This window comes from Dendrobates tinctorius, unplaced genomic scaffold (assembly GCF_039654945.1).
Source record: "Dendrobates tinctorius isolate UK_male_01 unplaced genomic scaffold, ASM3965494v1 ptg000065l, whole genome shotgun sequence".
In the NCBI taxonomy this organism is placed as follows: Eukaryota; Metazoa; Chordata; class Amphibia; order Anura; family Dendrobatidae; genus Dendrobates; species Dendrobates tinctorius.
Window position 1 is genome coordinate 4,557,410 of NW_027361733.1, and position 22,227 is coordinate 4,579,636.

Genomic DNA, 22,227 nt, shown 5'->3' on the forward strand with positions numbered 1-22,227 from the left:
GGGGGGGGGGAAACATTCAATGCATTTTGAGCTCCAGTCAGATGTCTCCCACATGGAGCCAATGTTCTCGTCACATATAATGTGCTGCTTATCTCTGCGTGATTGCCATAGATTTATACTCCACTTGATGTGTCTCCAGGAGGATGAGCATTACACTGTGTCCAGTCCACATCTTGTTTATTTCCGTGTCGTAGGTATATATTTAGGATATTCCCAATCGTGTGTCCATAGGCCCATAGGAACCTAACATAAGCCATTTGTATACTCTGAGTCAGTATATATCAACATATAAGAAAGTGTAGTATCGTCTGCTTTGCTAAAGAGAGGGAAACAGTAAAAGCAAATATTTGCCATATGGTAAACCTTCTACATCTTTTTGTTTTTGCAATGGTAGCTCATGGGCCTCATAGTGTACTGAATGTCATTGCCATATGATACGTACTTCCTTCTAGCAGAGGTATAATTTAGGCGGTCCTTCCCACATACATCTATGTAGGTTTAAAACAAGATATCAACAGAGTAGAGATGGGCCGACACCTGGATGTTTGGGTTCGGCCGAACAGTTACAAAAAGTTTGGGTTTCAGAACAGTATCCGAACCCAAACCCCATTCACTTGAATGGGGTGCCCGAACATCCAGTGTTTGTTGCGCTGTCGTGAGCATGACAGCGCGACAAACACCGCTTCTGATCGGCAGTGAAATCATCTCCATCTGTCTGAGAGCCGCGGTTCCCATGCTGTCAAAAGAAAGCGTGAGCACCTCAGCTGTGATCGGAGGTATAAAGTTTACCTCCGGTCACTGGCATCAGCTGATGGGACTACAGCTCCCATCGTCTGACGCCTGCTGCCGCTAATAACAGCGAGAGCAGGAGCGGCTGATGGGTGTATTCATTAACCAGCTCCTGCGCTGTAAATAATTAAAAAAAAATAAAAATAACGGCGTGGGTTCCCCTGTATTTTTGATAACCAGACAGGCAAAATTCACAGCTGGGGGCTGCAACCGTCAGCTTCAGCAAGGCTGGTTATCAAGAATAGAGGGGTCCCTAAAAAACCGTTGGGTCCCCCCCCATCTTTGACAAGTAGTCTTGCTAAAGCAGACTGCGGGGGGCTGGTAATGTTAGGTAAGGGGCCATGGATATTGGCCCCCCACAGCCTAAAAATAGCAGCCCGCAGCCGCCCAAAAAGGGCACATCTATTAGATGCGTCAATTCTGGCGCTTTGCCTGGCTCTTCCCATTTGCCCTGTAGCGGTGGCAAGGGGGTTAATATTTGTGGGGTTGATGTCACCTTTGTATTGTCCGGTGACATCAAGCCCACGGCTTAGTAATGGAGAGGCGTCTATAAGACACCTATTTATTACTGTACAACAGAACAATTGTGGTCCAGGGTGTCAGTAGTTTTGCCTATGTTTCACTGGTCCTGACATCTGTACTCAAGGTGATGACAATCACCCAGTCTTCTTGTCTATGCTCTGGTAGATGAGGGTTACTAAGTTGTGAACTCTACTCAAGGGAATGAGCGTCACTCAGCCTTGATGTCTATACTCCAGTAGATGGGATCACCAGGTCATGAGGTCTATACTCCAGAAGATGGAATCACCAGGTCTTGATGTCTATACTCCAGAAGATGGAATCACCAGGTCTTGATGTCCATACTACTGAAGATGGAATCACCAGGTCTTGATGTCCATACTACTGAAGATTGGGTCACCAGGTCTTGAGGAAAAAAACAAGAAATCGACTCACCCTTGAGAATAATTCAGATAACTTTTGGCAAAATGAAGTACAGGATCAGTTTGCTATTGAACGTCAGGTAAGTATACAGAAAGAAAAGATCCAGCTTCAAATAGACATGCATGGAAGTAAAATTTCTTATTCCTTTAATAATTAAACACGTGTGTGTGTGTGTATATATAAGGGAAACACTGTATGTCACCTAGGCATAAGTGCAATTGGGGATTAGGGGTGCAGGGGAGAAAAAAAAATACTTTTCAAAAGCGCTGTGTTCTTATACTTACTTTTATTAACTAAAGGAAGAAGAAATGTTACTTCTATACATCTCTATATCTCTATTTGAAGCTGGATCTTTTCTTTCTGCATACCCACCAGGTTTTGCTGTCTGTTCTCCAGAACAGGTGGGAGCCTATTTTTTCTGCCAAGGGCCATTTGAATATTTATACCATCCTTCGGGGGCCATACAAATTGTGCGCTAACTCCACTCACAAAGTACGTCCTGACGCTGGCACTGGTGTCAGGAACGTAGTCTTTCATTGTACATGCCTCAGTGTTCAGTAATGAACACTGCGTGCTCCTGCTTACAGAGCAAAAAGAAATTAATGTGGTCCTCGGGAATCTAAATGGAGACTAGATAAAAGGTAATTGAGGGCTGTAAATTGTCTGCGGGCCTGAGGTTCTCATCCCTGCTCCAGAAGATTGGGGTCACCAGCCCTTGCTGTCTATACTCCAAAAGATGAGGCCCCAGTTTTTGACTTCTATACTCCAGAAGATGCAGGTCAACAGGTCTTGCTGTCTATACTCCAGAAAATGCGGGTCACCAGGTCTTGCTGTCTATACTAAAGAAGATGAGGGTCACTGGGTCTTGATGTCTGTACTTCAGTAGATGATAGTCACTGTGTTTTTCTGTCTATTGTAAGGCAACAGCTTTCACAACAGTGCGGTAAAGAGGCAGTGACCAAGTTTAGTTCAACCTAAACGTCTTTATTTTGGCAACTTACAAACCTAACTCAAACATTATCCTTCGATTCGCAGCCGGATCATCCTCAAATCTGTTGCTGTGGGCGACTGCACCACCATATCACTGTTGCATATGTCAATGGGCTTTGCTTTATCTAGAAGACTAGAAGCAATGGGATGAAACTGAATGGGAGGAGACACAGATTAGATATTAGAAAAAACTTTTTGACAGTTAGAGTGATCAATGAGTGGAACAAGCTGCCACGAGAAGTGGTGAGTTCTCCTTCAATGGATGTCTTCAAACAGAGGCTGGACAGACATCTGACTGGGATGATTTAGCGAATCCTGCTTTGAGCAGGGGGTTGGACCAGATGGCCCAGGAGGTCCCTTCCAACTCTACGATTCTATGATTCTATCTCACTCTGGCCTACACAGAGCCTCCTGCTCTGATGCTTCCAAACCAAAACTGACACACTTAAAGTTTAAATGGGAATTGTGGACATGGGCCACTCTCAAGACTCTAAGTGTAGGGAGAGATCTGTCCCACTGCCATCCTAAAGAGCTCTTAAAGAAATAAAAGCCCATGTCAGGTTATCTTCAAACTATTTGACCAAATCAGATTTAACAAATCCACACTTTTATTTTGCATTGTAACCACAGCTGTGGCTGTAATTCCAATGCTCTCCAGCGGGTTTAGTATGCTCCTATTCACATTCTGGGGGACACATAATGACCCTCGCATATGAGTCGCCTCACTGCCTCACATTATACTCCAAGAAAATTTGAACACTGACAAAAATTTTAGTTTTCACTTTTAGTCAGATGTTTCTCTGGTTGCTGAAGTTCAATTATCAGCATTTCATACGTTTTTACACTTTTTTTTGACAAATACATCAAGTTTATGTAAAGACTCAATATTTACAGTGTTGTCCCTTATTTTTGAACACTTCAGCCCTTCGCCTCACAGCTGGATATCCTCTTCTGGGCCAAATCCTGACTGATGACCGCCCATTCTTCCCTAATCAGTGTTTGGAGTTTCTTACAATTTCTGTGTTTTTGTCCTCCCACTTTTTGAGGATTCTTAATGGGATAGAAATCAGAGGAGTTTCCTGGCAATGGACCCAAGAATGTAAATGTTTTCTTCAGCAAGCCACTTAATTATCACTTTTGCCTTGTGACGTGGTCTCCATCTGCTGAAAAAAGCATTGTTCATCATCACATCACTCCTGGATTGTAGGGAGAAGTTGCTATTGGAGATTTAGATCCCATTTTGTATTCATGGCAGTGTTATTAGTTAAAATTGTGAGTGAGCCCCTCCATGGATGAAAAGCCACCACACATGAATGGTCTCCAGATGTTTTACTGTGGGCACGATCTTGGTAGAGCCCACCACTTGTTCTCTGAACGATCATTCTTCCTGATGTCCCAAACAATATAAAGGGGCTTCATCAGAGAAATTAACTTCACCCCAGTCTTCCGCAGTCCAATCCCTGTTTGTCCTGCAGAACGTCAGTCGGTCTTTGATGATTTTCTTTGATAGAAACGGCATCTTTCCTAACCTTCTTGACCACAAGTCAGGCTCCAAAAACCTTTGCCTCTATGTGCATGTAAATGCACTAATACACACCTGCTGGGTTCATGTGTGGTGTTGCTCCAGGGCATGGGGGGGTCTTCCTGTATGGATATCTAAACTCCAAGAGTTGAGGTTCACCTGATCTTAATGTTTGTACTCCAGGAGCTGAAGGTCATCCAGTCCTTGGGAGATGTACGTTGTAGATTTGAACTAAGTGATTTGGGCAAAGTTTTCTTGTCACTTTGAAGCTTTAATTCTTTCTTTTATATATTGCTAGAATTTTACACTTGTCTCTTGTGATTCTCCAGAAATAATCATTTTCCTGCCTTTGCCAGGTCTCCTAATCCCGGATTCAGGCCGCAGGAACACAAGTCAGGGAAATTGAGGATATAAACAATTGTTCATCTCTCTCCAAGTAGATTAACGAATATTGAGGATGTGACTCCTGTAGAAACTTAAAGGGAATCTGTCATCAGTTTTTGTCACCTAATCTGAGAGCAGACTAACGTAGAGATAGAAACCCTGATTCCAGTGATGTATCCCATAATGATCTTTTTGCTGTAGTTTCAATAAAATCACTAGTTTGTCAGCAGCAGAAAATCATTAGAGGACAGTAAACCTGCCCTGTGTAACTTTGCTCCCACCACTGATTGGCAGCTATCTGCCTATGCACAGTGCACACAGAAAGCTGCCAGTTAGTGATGTGGGCGGGGTTATACAGAGAACTGGTAGATCTGCTGCAGAGAAAACTGCAGTAAGCAAGCTCAGGAAACGACACATCACTAGAATCAGGTTCTCTTCCCCTACCTCGCACTGCTCTCAGATGGGGTAGCAAAAACCTTATGACAGATTCCATTTAAATAAGGTGCTAATTATACATAACAGATGCACAGTGATTTTCGAACATTGTGTCTGATCGTTAATAACTGTTATCACCCCTGGCAACCAGGATGATACTTTGCTTGTTACGATTTGAAATCTAGTTGCTATTGGAAACAGTTGATTCCTCCGGATACGTGACCCTCCGCTGTTTCTTCTCACTCCTGCACTATGTGTAAACATGGTGTTTGCTGTCCTGGCACAGCGCCAGCTCTGCTCGCACACTGGTTTGTGCCGACAGATTTGTAGATGATTGGGCCGGGGGATGTATAAGCGGATCCACCCAGCTTCCTATGTTTGTGTGCAATGTTTTGGAAACGACAGGACAAAACCAATTTCTACCAAACGTTAATGCGCAGCATGTAGAGCACACGGTCTCTGCCAAGAGTAGTGTTAACACATCTCCAGCGGGGGAGGATTTCTGTACGTGGAGCCCCCCACCATCGGTGGTGGGTGGTAGTTCCTGTATATTGAGCCATCACCTGGGGTGGGGTGTAATCAAGTGTATGTGTAGCCCCCAAATCCCAACTATGCTGGAATTTCTGTACCTGACGCCCCACCGATGGAGTGATTTTTGTACGTGGAGCCCCCACCAGTGGGATGATTTTGATATGTTGAGCCCCCACCATTGTGTTTTTGTACATGGGGCCCCCACCAGTGGGGTGAGTGTGCCAGCTGTCTCAGAGAGATCAATTAGTTGTCCTTTCATCTGTGCTGAGTGGATGGGACAGACCGGAGTCATTTTCCCTCCATTAAGCTGAGTGTTGGCTTTACCCCGGAGAGCGTGCCAGTCGATCTGTTGTCCCCGACGTGTCATGTACGCAGCGTTCTGCTAATTGCACCGTGTTCCGCTGAAGCTGTCGTCTCTTCCCGGCGCGTTTTCTCTTACACACTCTGCCGGCTGCTGACACCAGAGCTTCTCTGAAAGAGTTAATGACCCTGCTGCTCACAATGAAGAATATTTAAAGGGACTCTGCCCTTGTTTTGTATCCTCGCGCCCGCTTTTTCTCCTCGCCTTGCACGCAGGGTCTCGCCGTCGTCGCAGCTGTCTGGCAGCTTTGAATGACTTGGCTCAGAAGTTTAAACCTGCCGCTGACTCCCTGAGGAATCCCAGCCCATGACATCACTGGGAGGACCCGGGGCGGTGATGCCTCCCTGCTGCCTCGTCTTCCTCAGACTGCTGAAAGCTTGGGCTGAGACATGGGCTCCGGGACTTGGCCACAGGTTCAATCCTAATTCTCCTCCCTTCACACTTCCAAGAAGCCAGATGCCAGCCACACAGGATCCACTCGTGGTTCTTACCGGCGCTGCCGTGGATGTGCCAAACTGAAACCAGGGCATCAGCCTCGCACAGCGCATAGACGGAGCATCGCCCAGAGCCTGGTATGTTGTCCGGCAGCAGCGGCGATCGTGGGGTCATATCCAGGGTCACGTGAAATATTACCGCATGCCATGTGACCATTATGGAGACTATATCTGGAGAATAATCGCTTTTCCGACTTTTCGTTTGCTCTTTTATTCCGATCTTCCTCCCTATATAGATGGAGAATGGTGCAGGTTTTGGATTTGCCGTCACCCCAGCTCCCATCATTTTCAGATTCCCATTGATGTCCGTCTATTCAGCCTAACAGGCTCAGAAATCACTAAGCTGCGGGGGTCACATCAGCTCTGATGGCATTGGACCATCATCCATCCCTGTACCTAAGATTAGGGGGCTAGATATCTAAGCAAAATATGTCCAATCTGACCGAAATTAATCTACAAGATCTTTTACATCGGATCGCCCAAATGAGCGCCGATCGACTGTCGAATTTTACACGAGACAGCGGAACAGACCGATCGTTACCGTAATCGCTCAGTCCCATACATTTTGCCTAAATTTCGTCACTGTTGACATGAGAGGACGTGCTGCCGACAACTATGTAATCATTCGAGCATATTTACATAGACGACAATCGGTTCCTATCGCTATAAGCCCCCAGTGAAAGGGTCTTCAGTTTTGTTTTGGGAGAAAATCGACAATTGATCCGAGTAGATCCGGTATCATCTGCTCGAAAATTGATCTGAATTGCGTTAAACAAGTAACCAGAAACTCTGGCAGAAATCTTCTTCCCCAGAATTGATGAGGAAGATGAGAGTTGCCTCCAATCTAAAAATATATCCGTGGGTGTAGAGACGGTCAAGTAGTTTCGTCATCTGTGTGATGGGTCTGATTGGAGAGCAATAAGCCCAGCCTAAATCTTCTAAGGGACGCAGATGGAGGAGGATGCGGAGCTCCGGGGGGGGGGATAAGATCACGCGTGCCGGCTTGCGTTACATGTTTACACTGAGCAGATCCCCTCGGGGTGCTGATGTTGCTGCTTCACATTTTGTCTCTGGAGACTTTGGGGAGTGTAAACAAACACAGAGAGTGACCCCCGAAAACAGAAGACAGCCGTGGCGGAGGAATAGCGACTGATCGGTGGATCTTAGGTTCTCTCTGCTGTGGCTCCTAGCGTGTACCTTGTGGGCTCGGGGTTCTTGCCTGCGCTTGGTGAGGCCTGACCCATCTTCTCCTCAGCAGACAGGATGTGTAAAAGCGACAAGTTTTACCAGGAAGGATTCTCAACACTAGCTGCGTTCACTCCATACGTCAGCCTTAATCGAAAGTGAGCCGGGATAAATTTCTACTCCTGAACCAAAATCGGATGTATTTGTGCTATAATTTCTGCCGCTCTCTGAGTTAAATCTCAATGGATCTTTTAATCAATAAGCCCCTCCCACTTGTTTTAAAAATGAAAATTTGTGCAAAAAAAAGTTGCAACTTTTTACACCAGAAACTGACCAGTTCTGCGCTATGTGCCTCCGGACGCACTTACGGTCTTTCTGTCTGGCCACCAATATTTTTAGGATATGTAGTCAAATGCACAGCAGTCATCACTGCTTGTTAAACACCATGTCAGAGCTGCACAGGCTTGTATTATCTGCTGTATAGTAAGCTGCCTCTCTGTGCTGCACAGGTTTGTATTATCTGCTGCAGTGTAGGCTTTCATTTTATGTAACACCTGCCTCGAGGACTTGTATGATCTGCTGACAGTCGACTGTCTCTTAATTCTACCCAGGGTTGTATTATCTGCAGTACAGTAAGCTGCCCCTTTGTGCTGCACTGGCTTGTATTATATATCTGCTGTTCAATATTGTGCCTCTCTCTGCTGCATAGGCTTCTTTTATCTGCTCTAAGGTAATACAGGTCTACTCAGTGGAGAGGCAGGTAAAGCAGATAATACAAGTCTGTGCAATAGAGAGAGGCATGTTACTGTACAGCAGATATGTCTTTGCAGCACAGAGAGATGGTACACTCTGTATCAGATGATATGAAGAGACAAATACAAGTACAGCAGAAAATACAAGATTGAAAAGCAAGTGAGAGGCAAATCATAACCATCCTTGATGCATGAAGCTGCAGGTATTGCATAAAAAAAGCCTACACTGCAGTAGCATATAATACAAATCTGTGCAAAACACAGAGGCAATTAACTGTACAGCAGATAACCCGCCTCTCTGCTGCACTGGCTGTTATTATCTGCTGTATGGTAAACTGCCTCTGTGCAGTATAGGCTTTTTTATGCAATACCTGCCACTTCAAGGACTTGTATGATCTGCCTATTACTTGCTATACATTCTTGTATTTTCTGCTATACTTGAGTTCCGCATAAAGAGAGAGACAGTCTAGTATCCTCTGCCGTATAGTAGGACATCTCTTTTGTGCTGCACAGACTTGCATTATCTGCTATACTGTAACCTGCAACACAGGCTTGTGGCACCTGTTATACTTTTAAACTGTATCATCTGCTGTACAGCAACCTGCCTACCTCTGCTGCATACATAGGCTTGGATTATCTGCTACACAGTAACCTACTGCTGTATTACACAGGTCGGTGTCTCCTGCTATACAGTAACCTGCTTCTCTGCTGCACAGGCTTGTATTATTTGCCATACAGTAATCTGCCTCTCTGCTGCATAGGCTTGTATTATCTGCTATACAGAAACCTGCCTCTCTGCTGCACAGGTTTGTATTATCTGCCATACAATAACCTGCTTCTCTGCTGCACAGGCTTGTATTATCTGCCATACAGTAACCTGCCTCTCTGCTGCACAGGCTTGTATTGTTTACTGATGAATGTACTAAATGTTTTCTTTATTCTTTAAATCCGTGATTGATTGTGGCCGCACTTCACAGTGGACCTTTAATTGCTCTGGATCTCGGAGGGCCTAAAGTGGAGTGCGTAATGATCTTGCTCACAGCCTCGGCTGGCTGGTAATAGTGGTTCTGGCTTCTCGTCTCTTCTCTTACAGGAGACGCAGATCATGGTCACGGCATTCCCAGTGATCCTAACCCTGATAATATATGACTTGATGCACCCAGAGGGGAGCGCTTCACCCTTCACATCCCATTACTGGACCATGTGCTTGCAGTAACGGAGATGAATGTCTTATTTGGAGCTATCGGGACTCTCATTATGAGCCATAACCTTAATTAATATTAACAGAAGCTTCAGTGGCAGATATCTATTATATCTTCATTATTCCACATAGTTTATTGCCAGGGAGGGATAGCAGCTAAGTCAATCAATCTACTTCTCCGGTGCCCTGAGGATCTCACTATTGTATGTGATTAAGAACGGAGAGCTGGATAGACGAGTGACAGAATTTTGAATGCAGCTCTGAAGTATAAGACATGTAATTAAGCCGTAAAGTGAGGTTTTATTGTGCAGTATATGTGGGGTCTCGTCATTCACGTTTAGTCTCTCTGCACATGAGGTGGCCATGTTCCATGATACATGTGACCCTTTAAGTTTTGTGTTAAGCATTTTCATCAGCGGAAGCTGCGCTCATTAGCTGCAGAATTGAGGAAGTTCTCTGGGCCGTGCACGCTTCCTGTTACACAGCCAAAGCTCAATTAGTGTTTCCCTTATTTACACATGACTCTGGAGAGGTCGATTTCTCATGACCCAACCCAGTTGCCCAATCCCCCTCTCCCAAAAGGTCCCCCGGCCCTCTTCCCCGGAAATTAAAGGACAACCATTTTTCGATGGGTACACAACGGCCCCAGCAGCCCATTTATTGATATTCATTGGTAATCAAAGACACTTGGTGAGGTCCTCGAAGTTATAAAGGTCTGGTGGTCTTTTAAATGGCCTTGCCCTTTCCCTCCCAGCCTTACTCTTGGCCGCGATTTCCTCCAATTCAGAAGCACCATGAATCGAGGGAAGGTGTTGCCCCCCCCCCCCGACCATGTGATCCCTACGTTCCATCGTCTGGAATCACCCAATCTCATACTAATGTGAACCCGATGTTCCATCACCGAGTATCACCCCAAACTCGTGTTACTGTGATCCCGACGTTCCATCGCCAGGTATCACCCAAATCTCAGGACCTTGGTGTTTTTATGTAGACCTTATATACTACTATAGTGGTAATATTTGGAAACCATGTAGCGATGTTATGTGGGCTTTGTAGGGTTGTTTTGTCACTGTATGTTTGTACTGTTTTGATACTTTATCCCTGTGCTGTTTAGGTACTGTGTGGCTGTAGTGGTTTCTCGCCGGGCGGCTGTAGTGGTTTCTCGCCGGGCGGCTGTAGTGGTTTCTCGCCGGGCGGCTGTAGTGGTTTCTCACCGGGCGGCTGTAGTGGTTTCTCGCCGGGCGGCTGTAGTGGTTTCTCGCCGGGCGGCTGTAGTGGTTTCTCGCCGGGCGGCTGTAGTGGTTTCTCGCCGGGCGGCTGTAGTGGTTTCTCGCCGGGCGGCTGTAGTGGTTTCTCGCCGGGCGGCTGTAGTGGTTTCTCGCCGGGCGACTGTAGTGGTTTCTCGCCGGGCGGCTGTAGTGGTTTCTCGCCGGGCGGCTGTAGTGGTTTCTCGCCGGGCGGCTGTAGTGGTTTCTCGCCGGGCGGCTGTAGTGGTTTCTCGCCGGGTGGCTGTAGTGGTTTCCGCCGGGTGGCTGTAGTGGTTGGTCGACATTCCAGCTTTGCTGGTTGGGGGGGCTGTATGTTATCATTGGGATGCCATGGCTTTATTATTGTCACTGTATGTTGCCATTTTATGCCTTGTATGGTAGTATTATATTTATGCACTGTATGAGTCATATTTGGGCGTTGCATTGGACTGTTACTTTTGTGATTTGTTCTTTGTGATTTATTATAATTTCCATCCTTCACCTCTGGCTTGATATTTCTGAGTAATGTTTTGCCCAGAGGCCTCCATTGTCCTTGGTTTGGGCCATGCTTATCTTTATCACTGTCACTTCTGTCTAGTTCTGGTTTGCGTTTCTCTGTTTTTGGCTCTCTAGGCGTCTTGGATGAAGGAATTGAGTAAGAGAAGCCTCTGCTCCCAGTAATTGTAGCAATCACAGTCACATGAGCCCTCCTCCCCTGTCTGCTGGGACAACGCCACCAATTTTTTCCACCATTTTAGAGGTGTTGTAGTTGGTTTTCTCCCGCAAACAGAATGCCTGTAAACTGCTCTGGAATCCAGTGCCTTGTCCTTCTTACATATATTATTTTTCTAGGCTTTTTTCCAGGCAGACAAAGGCGAGGCCGACATATTAAAATTGTAATTATTTCAATTTTGTGTCCAACTTGGAGCAAACCCAACACTCTCATGGCTGAAAAAAACCTTGTATCCACCATGCTTGGAACTTTGTTTCTTCCATGATAGCAGAGGTTGTGCTTATAGAGTTTAGTGCAGTCTCCAGCCAGCCCCCAACACAGTGAGAGAAGCCGTCCCCCGTTGCCTAACTCCATAGATGGGCAGCTGTCCCCTGCCCCGTAACCCATAGCGGGGGCAGCCGTCCCCTGCCCCGTAACCCATAGCGGGGGCAGCCGTCCCCCGTCGCTTAACCCATAGCTGGGGCAGCCGTCCCCCGTCGCGTAACCCATAGCTGGGGCAGCCGTCCCCCCGTCGCGTAACCCATAGCTGGGGCAGCCGTCCCCCCGTCGCGTAACCCATAGCGGGGGCAGCCGTCCCCCGTCGCGTAACCCATAGCGGGGCAGCCGTCCCCGTTGTGTAACCCATAACGGGGGACGGCTGCCCCGTTTTCATATTTGTTTGGTTGCTGAGTTGTACCCTATAGGTTTTTCCCTCATTTTTAGACTTATCTGAATCCTTGGATCTAGCCTTTCGACATATTTTGGCACATTTAACAAGATTGGCCACCGATACTGTAGGGGATCATAGGGGCACTGGTGGACTCCGTTCGGCTGACACCAGTGGTTTTCATGCCACCATCATTGCATACTTTCTACAGTCTCAGGTGAGTGTTTCTAATTTTTTGTTTGCCGTTTTGGCTCTTAAAATACATATTCACCCTATGTAGCATTTCTTTCATTTTCTGCCTCCAAGTCTTTTTGATTCTTTGTGAATTCTGGATCAGACACCTGGGATTCGAAAGGGGAAAATAGTCTATGGAGTCAGTGCCAGTATAATTACAGCAGCCCCTCCGCCTATACCTCTTCCCCTTCACCGTCCCCATTTAGGAGGCCCGTGATTATGTATGGGGGGCTGCCGGTGATTGTAATGTTCAGCTGTCAGAGGGATGGCGAGCGGGCTGCTCCGACCTCATGTGACCCCACGGCTCAAGTGAGGTTCACAACGTTCCCGATGAGACGGTGAATAACTGAGTATTGAGTGCAGAACCTAGGAATAATGGCGGTTAATAATCCATAGCGCGGAGGCGGATTCATGCAGCGTCCTCCTAGTGACTGTGAATGAGGCCAATTAATAAGGGATTAGTAGGAAATGGCATTATTATTCTTCGTTAAATAGGCGTCCATTGTGAGCAGAAAACTGCCTCGTACCTCCAGCCATGAAGGGGCGGTCATTTTACTGCCTCCCGGCAGGTCACCTTTGTGTCGGGAAGGTGTCCACAGTCCCTAGTATACCTCTACTCTCCAGTGAAAGGGATGCAGGCAACTTGACAACATGTTCAAGCTTTGGATGGAGTGCATAGTACAAGTGCAAAATGGCAGTTTTTGACAAGTTGTCCTTTTCTCCGCAGAACTTGTGACTCCCTCCGAAGAGTCAAGACCTCATCGCCCCGCGATGGCGCGGCCAATTCTCCTGCTCGGCCTGTTGATGGCGTCTGTCCTGTCGTTGATTGAGGGAAGTGGAAGCCTTCCCTTCTTGTCCAAGCAGCGACTGAAGGGCCGATTCCAGAGGGACCGCAGGAATATTCGCCCGAACATCATCCTCGTACTGACCGACGACCAGGATGTGGAGCTGGGTACGTGCCACGATGGTCATGACTGGCTGGTCTGTATGTAAATTGCGAGGAGGGGAGAGATGTGAAGGCTGTTCTAGTGGCGGATAGAGAAAGATGGCGACTAATGTCAGACAGGCTACATGTGAATCTAAAGATGGTGTCCGGCGCTGCGATTCTGGTTGCGCCGTGGTTAGTGTTCAGCTGCGCCTGTATACATAGAAGTAAGAAGCCGCAGGTATCAGGAGGTGTTTGTCGGCCGCGTTCTTCTCGCCATCATTTCCTGTCACTAATATCCATACAGAGTGACAAATCTCAGGAAACTTTGGGGCTTAGAGCAGCAGATTATCCCCTGCGCCTGGAATCCATCAGCAGCGCTCGTGCCACCGCATGCATTAACTCTGAGTTACCGAGCCATCAAATCCCCAGACGGCAGCGCCTACAACGACTTGTCAGATGTGCTAACACCAGTGATGGAGCCGCCGCTGCCGCCGCGTTCATTACGTGCAGCTGACATTAGGGTAATTTCATTCTTCAATTAGGTGGAGATTGTTCAGTCCCTGCCCTGGGGATCATTTATTATTCTGCTCATCCAGAAAATGTAAATAGCCGGCGGCCGAAAATCCTCGATGCATCGATACGAGAGAGCAAAACACGAATAACAATGTATCTGTGGACCCGACACAGTCCAGGAGATGAAGAATAGGCAGCCAGACACTAGGGGACCGGACCAATATAATAATAATATATCGATACACTGTATGGCGAGAATAAAGATGGTAATTATTAATGTATGAATAGGAGAGGAAGCAATTGGTGAGAATTTTACATGAGCTGAAGAAATGAATAATATGATCATGTATTGATACACGGGAGGAAGTATCAATAATAATGTATCAGTAATAATTATTAGTAATAATGTATTTATACGAGAGGAAGGAATTTTAAGGAATGGAAGTGTATCTGCACAAGGAGGTGATTATTAATAGTATATCAATATGCCAGAGAGAGTTGTTATTGTTATTATTTTATTAATAATCATCATCCCTTCCTCTGGTATATTAATGTATTATTAATGATCGCCTCCTCTCGTGTTTTGTTACATTATAATCATTATTATTATTTTTTTTTTTTATTTCTCCAGTATCGATGCTTTATTCTTATCAATACACAGGAGGAAGTGAATATTGATGAGATCGGTTCAATACAAGAGAGAAACGGATTTATAATATATCGCTACATAGAGATAATGATTAGTGATAACCTATCGTTACAAGAGGAAGAAACTAATGAATAGTAATGATCTATAACTATAGCAGAGGTAGTGAAGATTACATTAATATAGGAGGGGTGTAATGATGATCTAAATAATCATTTCCGGTCTTGTTTTGAGTAATCACAATTTTTATTATTATTAATTCCTCTCGCGTATTGGACATAATTATTTATGAAAGAGTAGAAGTAATTAATAATCATTAGAAATCGATACACAAGAGGAAGGGAATAATAACATAACAATACACAAAGGAGGGAGTTTATTATTATTATTATTATTATTATTATTATTATTATTATTATTTTATTATTAATAATCACCTCCTGATATATTGATATGCAATTAATAATTTCCTCTTGTGTTTGCTACAATAATAATAATATTTCCTCTCGTATTGGTTCTTTTATCGGTATAAGAGGAATTGATGATATATTTATACACAGGAGGAAGTGATTATTGATAAAGTATCTATACATTGGAGGAAGTGATTAGTAACGTATCAATATGAAGGGAAGAAATTTATCAATGTTAATGAAAATGTATCTATACACGAGAGGAGGTGATTATTAATAATATATCAATATCCAAAGGTTGATGATGATTATTACACCACAGTCATCACGTCCTGTGGTATATTGATATATTATTAATAATCGCCTCCTCTTGTGCTTTGCTACATTATTACTGGAAAAAGAATGTAAGGGCGCACTGCAAATACTCAATGAAATAATTAATGTTGGGGGTGCAAATGGTCACATGAAGAGTTAATGCAACTAAAAAGGAAAGAAGACCACATAAAAATGCACACCACCGATATATATAATAATAACAGGAAAAGCTTTATTGACAACAATATAAATTTAAAAATGCTTTGCTACATTATTACTACTTTATTTCTCTCGAGTATGGATACATTATTATTGATGAGATGGAAGGAATTGAATATTGATGACATAGAGCGACGCAAGAGAGGAAGTGATTAATAATAATAATAATAATATATTGATTCAAGGAGGGAAGACATTACTTAATAGTAATGATACTGTATCTGTACACCCGAGGAGTGGCGGTGGCGTTCTTGGCGCCGGTGAGCATGGAGAGGGTTAATGTAACGTTTTGTTTGTTGGGGGTTGTAGTGATTTAAATCTGAAGTTGTTTTGGCTGTAAGTTTAAATATTTATGTTCGCCCTAGTTGTGTGAGCGCTGCTGATGACTGCCGCCCCTCCGCTGTCATCCTCTATTACCTTCATATTAGATCATGGGTTTCCATATCGGTGGTGGCGGGGTCCTGCGCGCTCCCCAGGGCCGTGCCGCACGTCCGATCGTGCCCGCACAGATGCTCCTGTCACATCCTCCCAATCAGCCGGAGAGCCTTAATGGAAGAGCGTTTAGTGTCGCTGCGGAGCCGCCCCGGGATAATGTGTAGGCTGAGCAAAGGCAGAATGGGGGGCTGAGCCCCTGAAATGGAGCACAGGTGAAAGTGCTGGGACCTCCGATCTACACATGAGAACCCCCTGTATTCCTCACCACAATTCTATCAGGCCTTATATACTAGTCACATCCAGAACCATATTGTTATAGTAGTATTCTAATATTATTATTATATATCGTATGTATTATACCGCCACTTATGTATTATTACAGTGGTATTTTAGCATCCGTCCTATATTATTATAGTGGTAATTTAGCACCTGTTATGTATTATTATAGCGGTATTATACCACCGTCCTGTATTATTTTAGTTTGATTAATGCCCCCTGTCCTATATTATTATAGTGGTATTATACCACCCACCCTGTATTATTATAGTGGTGTTATACCACCGGTCTTATATTATTATTATAGCGGTGTTATACCACCCGTCCTGTATTATTTTAGTGGTATTGTACCACCCATCCTGACCTGTATTATAGCGGCATTATACCACCATTCCTGTATTATTATAGTAGTATTATACAACCCGTTCTGTATTATTATAGCAGTATTATACCACCCGTCCTGTATTATTATAGTTTGATTAATGCCCCCTGTCCTATATTATTATAGTGGTATTATACCACCCACCCTGTATTATTATAGTGGTGTTATACCACCGGTCTTATATTATTATTATTATAGCGGCGTTATACCACCCGTCCTGTATTATTTTAGTGGTATCGTACCACCAGTCCTGTATTATTATAGCGGTGTTATACCACCCGTCCTGTATTATTTTAGTGGTATTGTACCACCCATCCTGACCTGTATTATAGCGGCATTATACCACCATTCCTGTATTATTATAGTAGTATTATACAACCCGTTCTGTATTATTATAGCAGTATTATACCACCCGTCCTGTATTATTATAGTGGTATCATACTGCCCATCCTGTATTATTATAACGGTATTATACCACCCGTCCTGTATTATTATAGCGGTATTATACCACCTGTCCTGTATTATTATAGTGGTATCATACTGCCCGTCCTGTATTATTATAACGGTATTATACCACCCGTCCTGTATTATTATAGCGGTATTATACCACCTGTCCTGTAGAATCATAGAATCATAGAATCGTAGAGTTGGAAGGGACCTCCTGGGCCATCTGGTCCAACCCCCTGTTCAAAGCAGGATTCGCTAAATCATCCCAGTCAGATGTCTGTCCAGCCTCTGTTTGAAGACTTCCATTGAAGGAGAACTCACCACTTCTCGTGGCAGCCTGTTCCACTCATTGATCACTCTAACTGTCAAAAAGTTTTTTCTAATATCTAATCTGTGTCTCCTCCCATTCAGTTTCATCCCATTGCTTCTAGTCTTTCCTTGTGCAAATGAGAATAAAGTTGATCCTTCTACAATGTGACAGCCCTTTAGATATTTGTAGACAGCTATTAAGTCTCCTCTCAGTCTTCTCTTTTGCAAACTATTATTATAGGGGTATCATACTGCCCGTCCTGTAGTGTTATATCATGTATCCAGACTCCATGTTTTCTCGAAGTCTGCGCTAATGATGTTTCTTATTCTCTTACAGGTTCCATGTCTGTGATGAACAAGACGAAACGCATCATGGAGCAGGGAGGGACGCACTTTATTAATGCCTTTGTCACCACCCCCATGTGCTGCCCTTCCCGCTCCTCCATCCTGACGGGAAAGTATGTCCACAACCACAATACCTACACCAACAACGAGAACTGCTCGTCGCCATCATGGCAGGCGCAGCACGAACCGCACACCTTTTCTGTGTACCTGAACAACACCGGCTACAGGACTGGTAAGTCCGCGGCGTCCTGCGCAGTCTATAGTGTAGGCTGAGGCATCATTAGGACAGATCTAACAATTCTAGAGTAAAACAGTTTGTGGCACAGCTGAGGCTTTGTTGCAATGTATCAGTGTGGAAAGTCCTCTGTGAGGTGAGCATAGAAGCAGCACAAATCTCTCTCGTACTGTGTTTGTTACAATGTATCAGTGCAGGTGCTGTGTCCCAATGTCTATTGGAAAAAATCAGAAGTTTCCTGATCCGGCGACGAAGCTTGGCTTACATAGGACTGCAGCGACCGTCCTCTTCATCATCATGCTATCACATGTGGTGAATGTGCTGATCACAGGCGATCGTGTCTTCGCAGCTTCGCAGTTATCCCCAAGTGAAGATAAATAATAATCAGCGGTGGCAGAAACCGTGGCTCCGCGGGTCAGGGGCAGCTTTGTTTTGCCTTTCATAAGCATAAATGGTGACAAATTGATGCCTCTAAATGATCGGGGTGGCGGACGGGATTACTCTAATCGGCTGCAAACAATGCACAGTAATTAGCGGCATCGGCGCCACGTGTCAGCTGGATCTGATCATATCCCCACCCCATAATCGCAGGTTACCCCGTCCAGTGTTATGGCGGCACAGATGCACAACCCCAAGAAGTGAACGGTGTCACAAGCCGCAAATGATCCAGGAAAAATCCCCATACAGATCTGGAGAATTCTGGGACACATTTGAGTCTGTCCTCCATGTTTTATTGATGAGGCTGCGAGAGAACAATAAAAAAAGGCCCCCCTTCCCCCGCTGCGCCCGCTCCACCATCTGCGCCCGTTCTGCCTCATCCTCAATGTGTCACTCTCTATGCTAATTGGAGTCTGTGAGACCACAAATTTGTGGGGACAAAATAAAAAAAAGTCTCAAAATCGGAAAATAAGATGCTGCATGGCAGAGACCCCAGATATTGAGACTGATATGACTCCAAATGCATCCATGTACATCATATAGTGTGGCCCCTGTAAATGTCCCAAGGGCCCCTCTCAGCTATCACCAATGAGACGTTCCCTCCATTGTGGTGGACCTGGCCGCGCTCTGACAGGTGATTAGCGGAGCTCACAATCTAATGATCTGAGGCTTAGATACAGCGCAATCTGCAGTGAATTCATATGACAGATGATGTAGAGCTGCGTGCTTCCCCAGGATTAGATACAGTGGCTCAGAAGACTGTATCATATGTAATCGGGTTAGATACTGCAGCTCAGCACAAATTAAAGGCTTAGATAGATTGGCTTAAAAGACTTTATAATTCAGAATAGGATTAGGTACAGTAGCTGAGCAAATAGTATCGCATGACCTGTTTATCTAATCCTGTGTCGTACTGTCTGCTGAGCTGCTGTGTCTAATCCTATTCTGTATCATACTGTATCTAATCCTATTATACATGATGCTGTCTGCTGAGCTGCAGTATCGAAGACTATTACATATGAAACTGCTGAGCTGTGTATCTATTCCTATGTAATGGGCTTGGATACTGTGGCTCAGCAGACAGTATCAAACAAAAAAGGATTAGGTAGAGCAGCTCAGCAGACAGTATCATATAGAATAGGACTAGATACAGTAGCTCAGCATACAGCTACTATAGCTACTCCTATGTGTGATACTAGCTAGACAGGATTAGATACAGTATCTAGTATGTTTCAGAATGGGATTAGATTCATTAGCTATGCAGAATGTATCGCGCAAGATGGTTTTAGATACAGTAGCTCAGCTGACAGTATCACACAGGTTCAGGTATAGTATCTCAGCAGACATTATTGCACAGGATAGAATTATTATATACAGTAGATCAGCAGATTATCACATATAGGGTTAGATACATCAGCAGGTATTATCACACAAGATGGTATTAGCTACAGTAGACAGTATCACACAGGATAGGATTAGATGCACAGTATCGCACAAGATAGTATTAAATACAGTAGCTCAGCAGCCAGTACAGCCCAGGATAGGATTAAATATAGTAGCTCAGCATACAGTATCACACAGGATAGGAATAGCTATAGTAGCTCAGCATATAGTATCACACAGGATAGGCCTAGAAATAGCTCAGCATATAGTATCACACAGGATAGGATTAGATATTGTAGCTCAGCAGACAGTACAGCCCAGGATAGGATTAGATATAGTAGCTCAGCATATAGTATCACACAGGATAGGATTATATATCGTAGCTCAGCATATAGTATCACACAGGATAGGATTAGATATAGTAGCTCAGTATATAGTATCACACAGGATAGGATTATATATCGTAGCTCAGCATATAGTATCACACAGGATAGGAATAGATATAGTAGCTCAGCATATAGTATCACACAGGATAGGAATAGATATAGTAGCTCAGCATATAGTATCACACAGGATAGGATTAGATATCGTAGCTCAGCATATAGTATCACACAGGATAGGATTAGATATAGTAGCTCAGCATATAGTATCACACAGGATAGGATTAGATATCGTAGCTCAGCATATAGTATCACACAGGATAGGATTAGATATCGTAGCTCAGCATATAGTATCACACAGGATAGGAATAGATATAGTAGCTCAGTATATAGTATCACACAGGATAGGATTAGATATCGTAGCTCAGCATAAAGTATCACACAGGATAGGAATAGATATAGTAGCTCAGCATATAGTATCACACAGGATAGGATTAGATATCGTAGCTCAGCATATAGTATCACACAGGATAGGATTAGATATAGTAGCTCAGCATATAGTATCACACAGGATAGGATTAGATATCGTAGCTCAGCATATAGTATCACACAGGATAGGATTAGATACACAGCTCAGCAGACAGTATCACACAAGAGAGGATTAGATACACAGCTCAGCAGTCAGCATCACACAGGATAGGATTAGATATCGTAGCTCAGCATATAGTATCACACAGGATAGGATTAGATATCGTAGCTCAGCATATAGTATCACACAGGATAGGAATAGATATAGTAGCTCAGCATATAGTATCACACAGGATAGGAATAGATATAGTAGCTCCGCATATAGTATCACACAGGATAGGAATAGATATAGTAGCTCCGCATATAGTATCACACAGGATAGAATTAGATATAGTAGCTCAGCAGACAGTATCGCCGGGAATAGGATTAGCCACAGTAGATCATCACACATAGGATTAGATACATCAGCAGGCAGTGTAACGCAGGATTAGTCTTAGGTTCAGGGGCTACATGCACACTGGTGATACTTACATGTGACGCTGTGTCTGGTGCCCGGTGTCGGTGACGCCCGGCCACATGCCCCGCAGGGTGAGCAGAACACCGCTGTCCTTGTTCTCGTCTTGTGACTTCATCTTTTCCTCCGTCTTATGTTGCAGCTTTCTTTGGCAAATACCTTAATGAATATAACGGCTCGTACGTCCCCCCGGGCTGGAAGGAGTGGGTCGGGTTGGTGAAGAACTCGCGCTTCTATAACTACACGCTCTGCCGGAACGGGGTGAAGGAGAAACATGGGTCGGACTACTCCAAGGTGAGCGCCACCCTGTGACCATGTGTGTGGGGGTTCCAGAGGGATCACACTGGGGTTTGTGTGGTCCACTTATGGAAACCGTTCTAGTGGAGAGCGCATTACACTGAATACCCTGTAGCAAACCCTCAGCTGTGGAAGAACTGGGTCAGGAAGGTGTTTTTCTGGTTTCCAAACTCTTCACACAAACAATTTATAATTAAGACTTTGGAACCAGCTGCCATAGTCCTGCAGAAGACTGGACCCTGGCACATTAATAACCCCAGGGTCCGTCCTCTGGGGTGACGTCCTCGCTCCTTCTCTGCAGATTGTCGATAAAGGAGCAGGATTATTGATCTGTGCTGCAGACCTGACATGAGCGGTGATGTCTCAGCGCAGGCGACAGAGCCTGTAGGGAGAAATTCTCGGTGTGATCAGGGCTGACGAGAAGAACAATTTACACATCATTGATCAGCGGCGACCTTCTTCTCAGAGGTTAATGATGCGTCAGCCGGATGAATTGCTGAGCAGGGGCCGAGGTGTAAAACTCTATGCTAGAGTAGCTGGCGACAACCAATATGGCCACCAAAGCCTCTCTTATTCAGAGACCTTAGTTGGGTGGCAACTTATATGTGAGCTTAATTGGTGAGTGTATTGGTCATCACCCAGATTAATTGAAAAAAAAAAAAAGCCCAAGAAACAGCGTCTGACTGGAGCACTTTGGGCCCACCAGAGAAAATCGTTCTTGGTGGCCAAGACCAGCAGGTATGCGGTAAAACGCGCTAATATCAGAGTATAATATAAGGTA

At 44.6% G+C, this 22,227-nt stretch overlaps 1 protein-coding gene across 9 annotated transcripts in view; it reads left to right on the plus strand.

Annotated features, from left to right (window-relative positions):
• Nucleotides 1-22,227, plus strand: part of SULF2 (sulfatase 2) — a 103,084-nt gene that overhangs the window by 56,949 nt on the left and 23,908 nt on the right. For 5 of the 9 annotated variants that reach the window (XM_073580538.1, XM_073580536.1, XM_073580541.1 and 2 more), the window contains 3 exons: nt 13,174-13,398; nt 17,664-17,903; nt 21,292-21,443. In XM_073580538.1, coding sequence (XP_073436639.1) covers nt 13,218-13,398; nt 17,664-17,903; nt 21,292-21,443 — 573 coding nt within the window. In that variant the 5' untranslated portion in view covers nt 13,174-13,217. Of the gene's footprint in view, nt 1-6,317; nt 6,527-12,268; nt 12,430-13,173; nt 13,399-17,663; nt 17,904-21,291; nt 21,444-22,227 lie in introns of those variants that run through there. The other 4 variants (XM_073580539.1, XM_073580537.1, XM_073580542.1 and 1 more) reach the window with 3 other exon arrangements.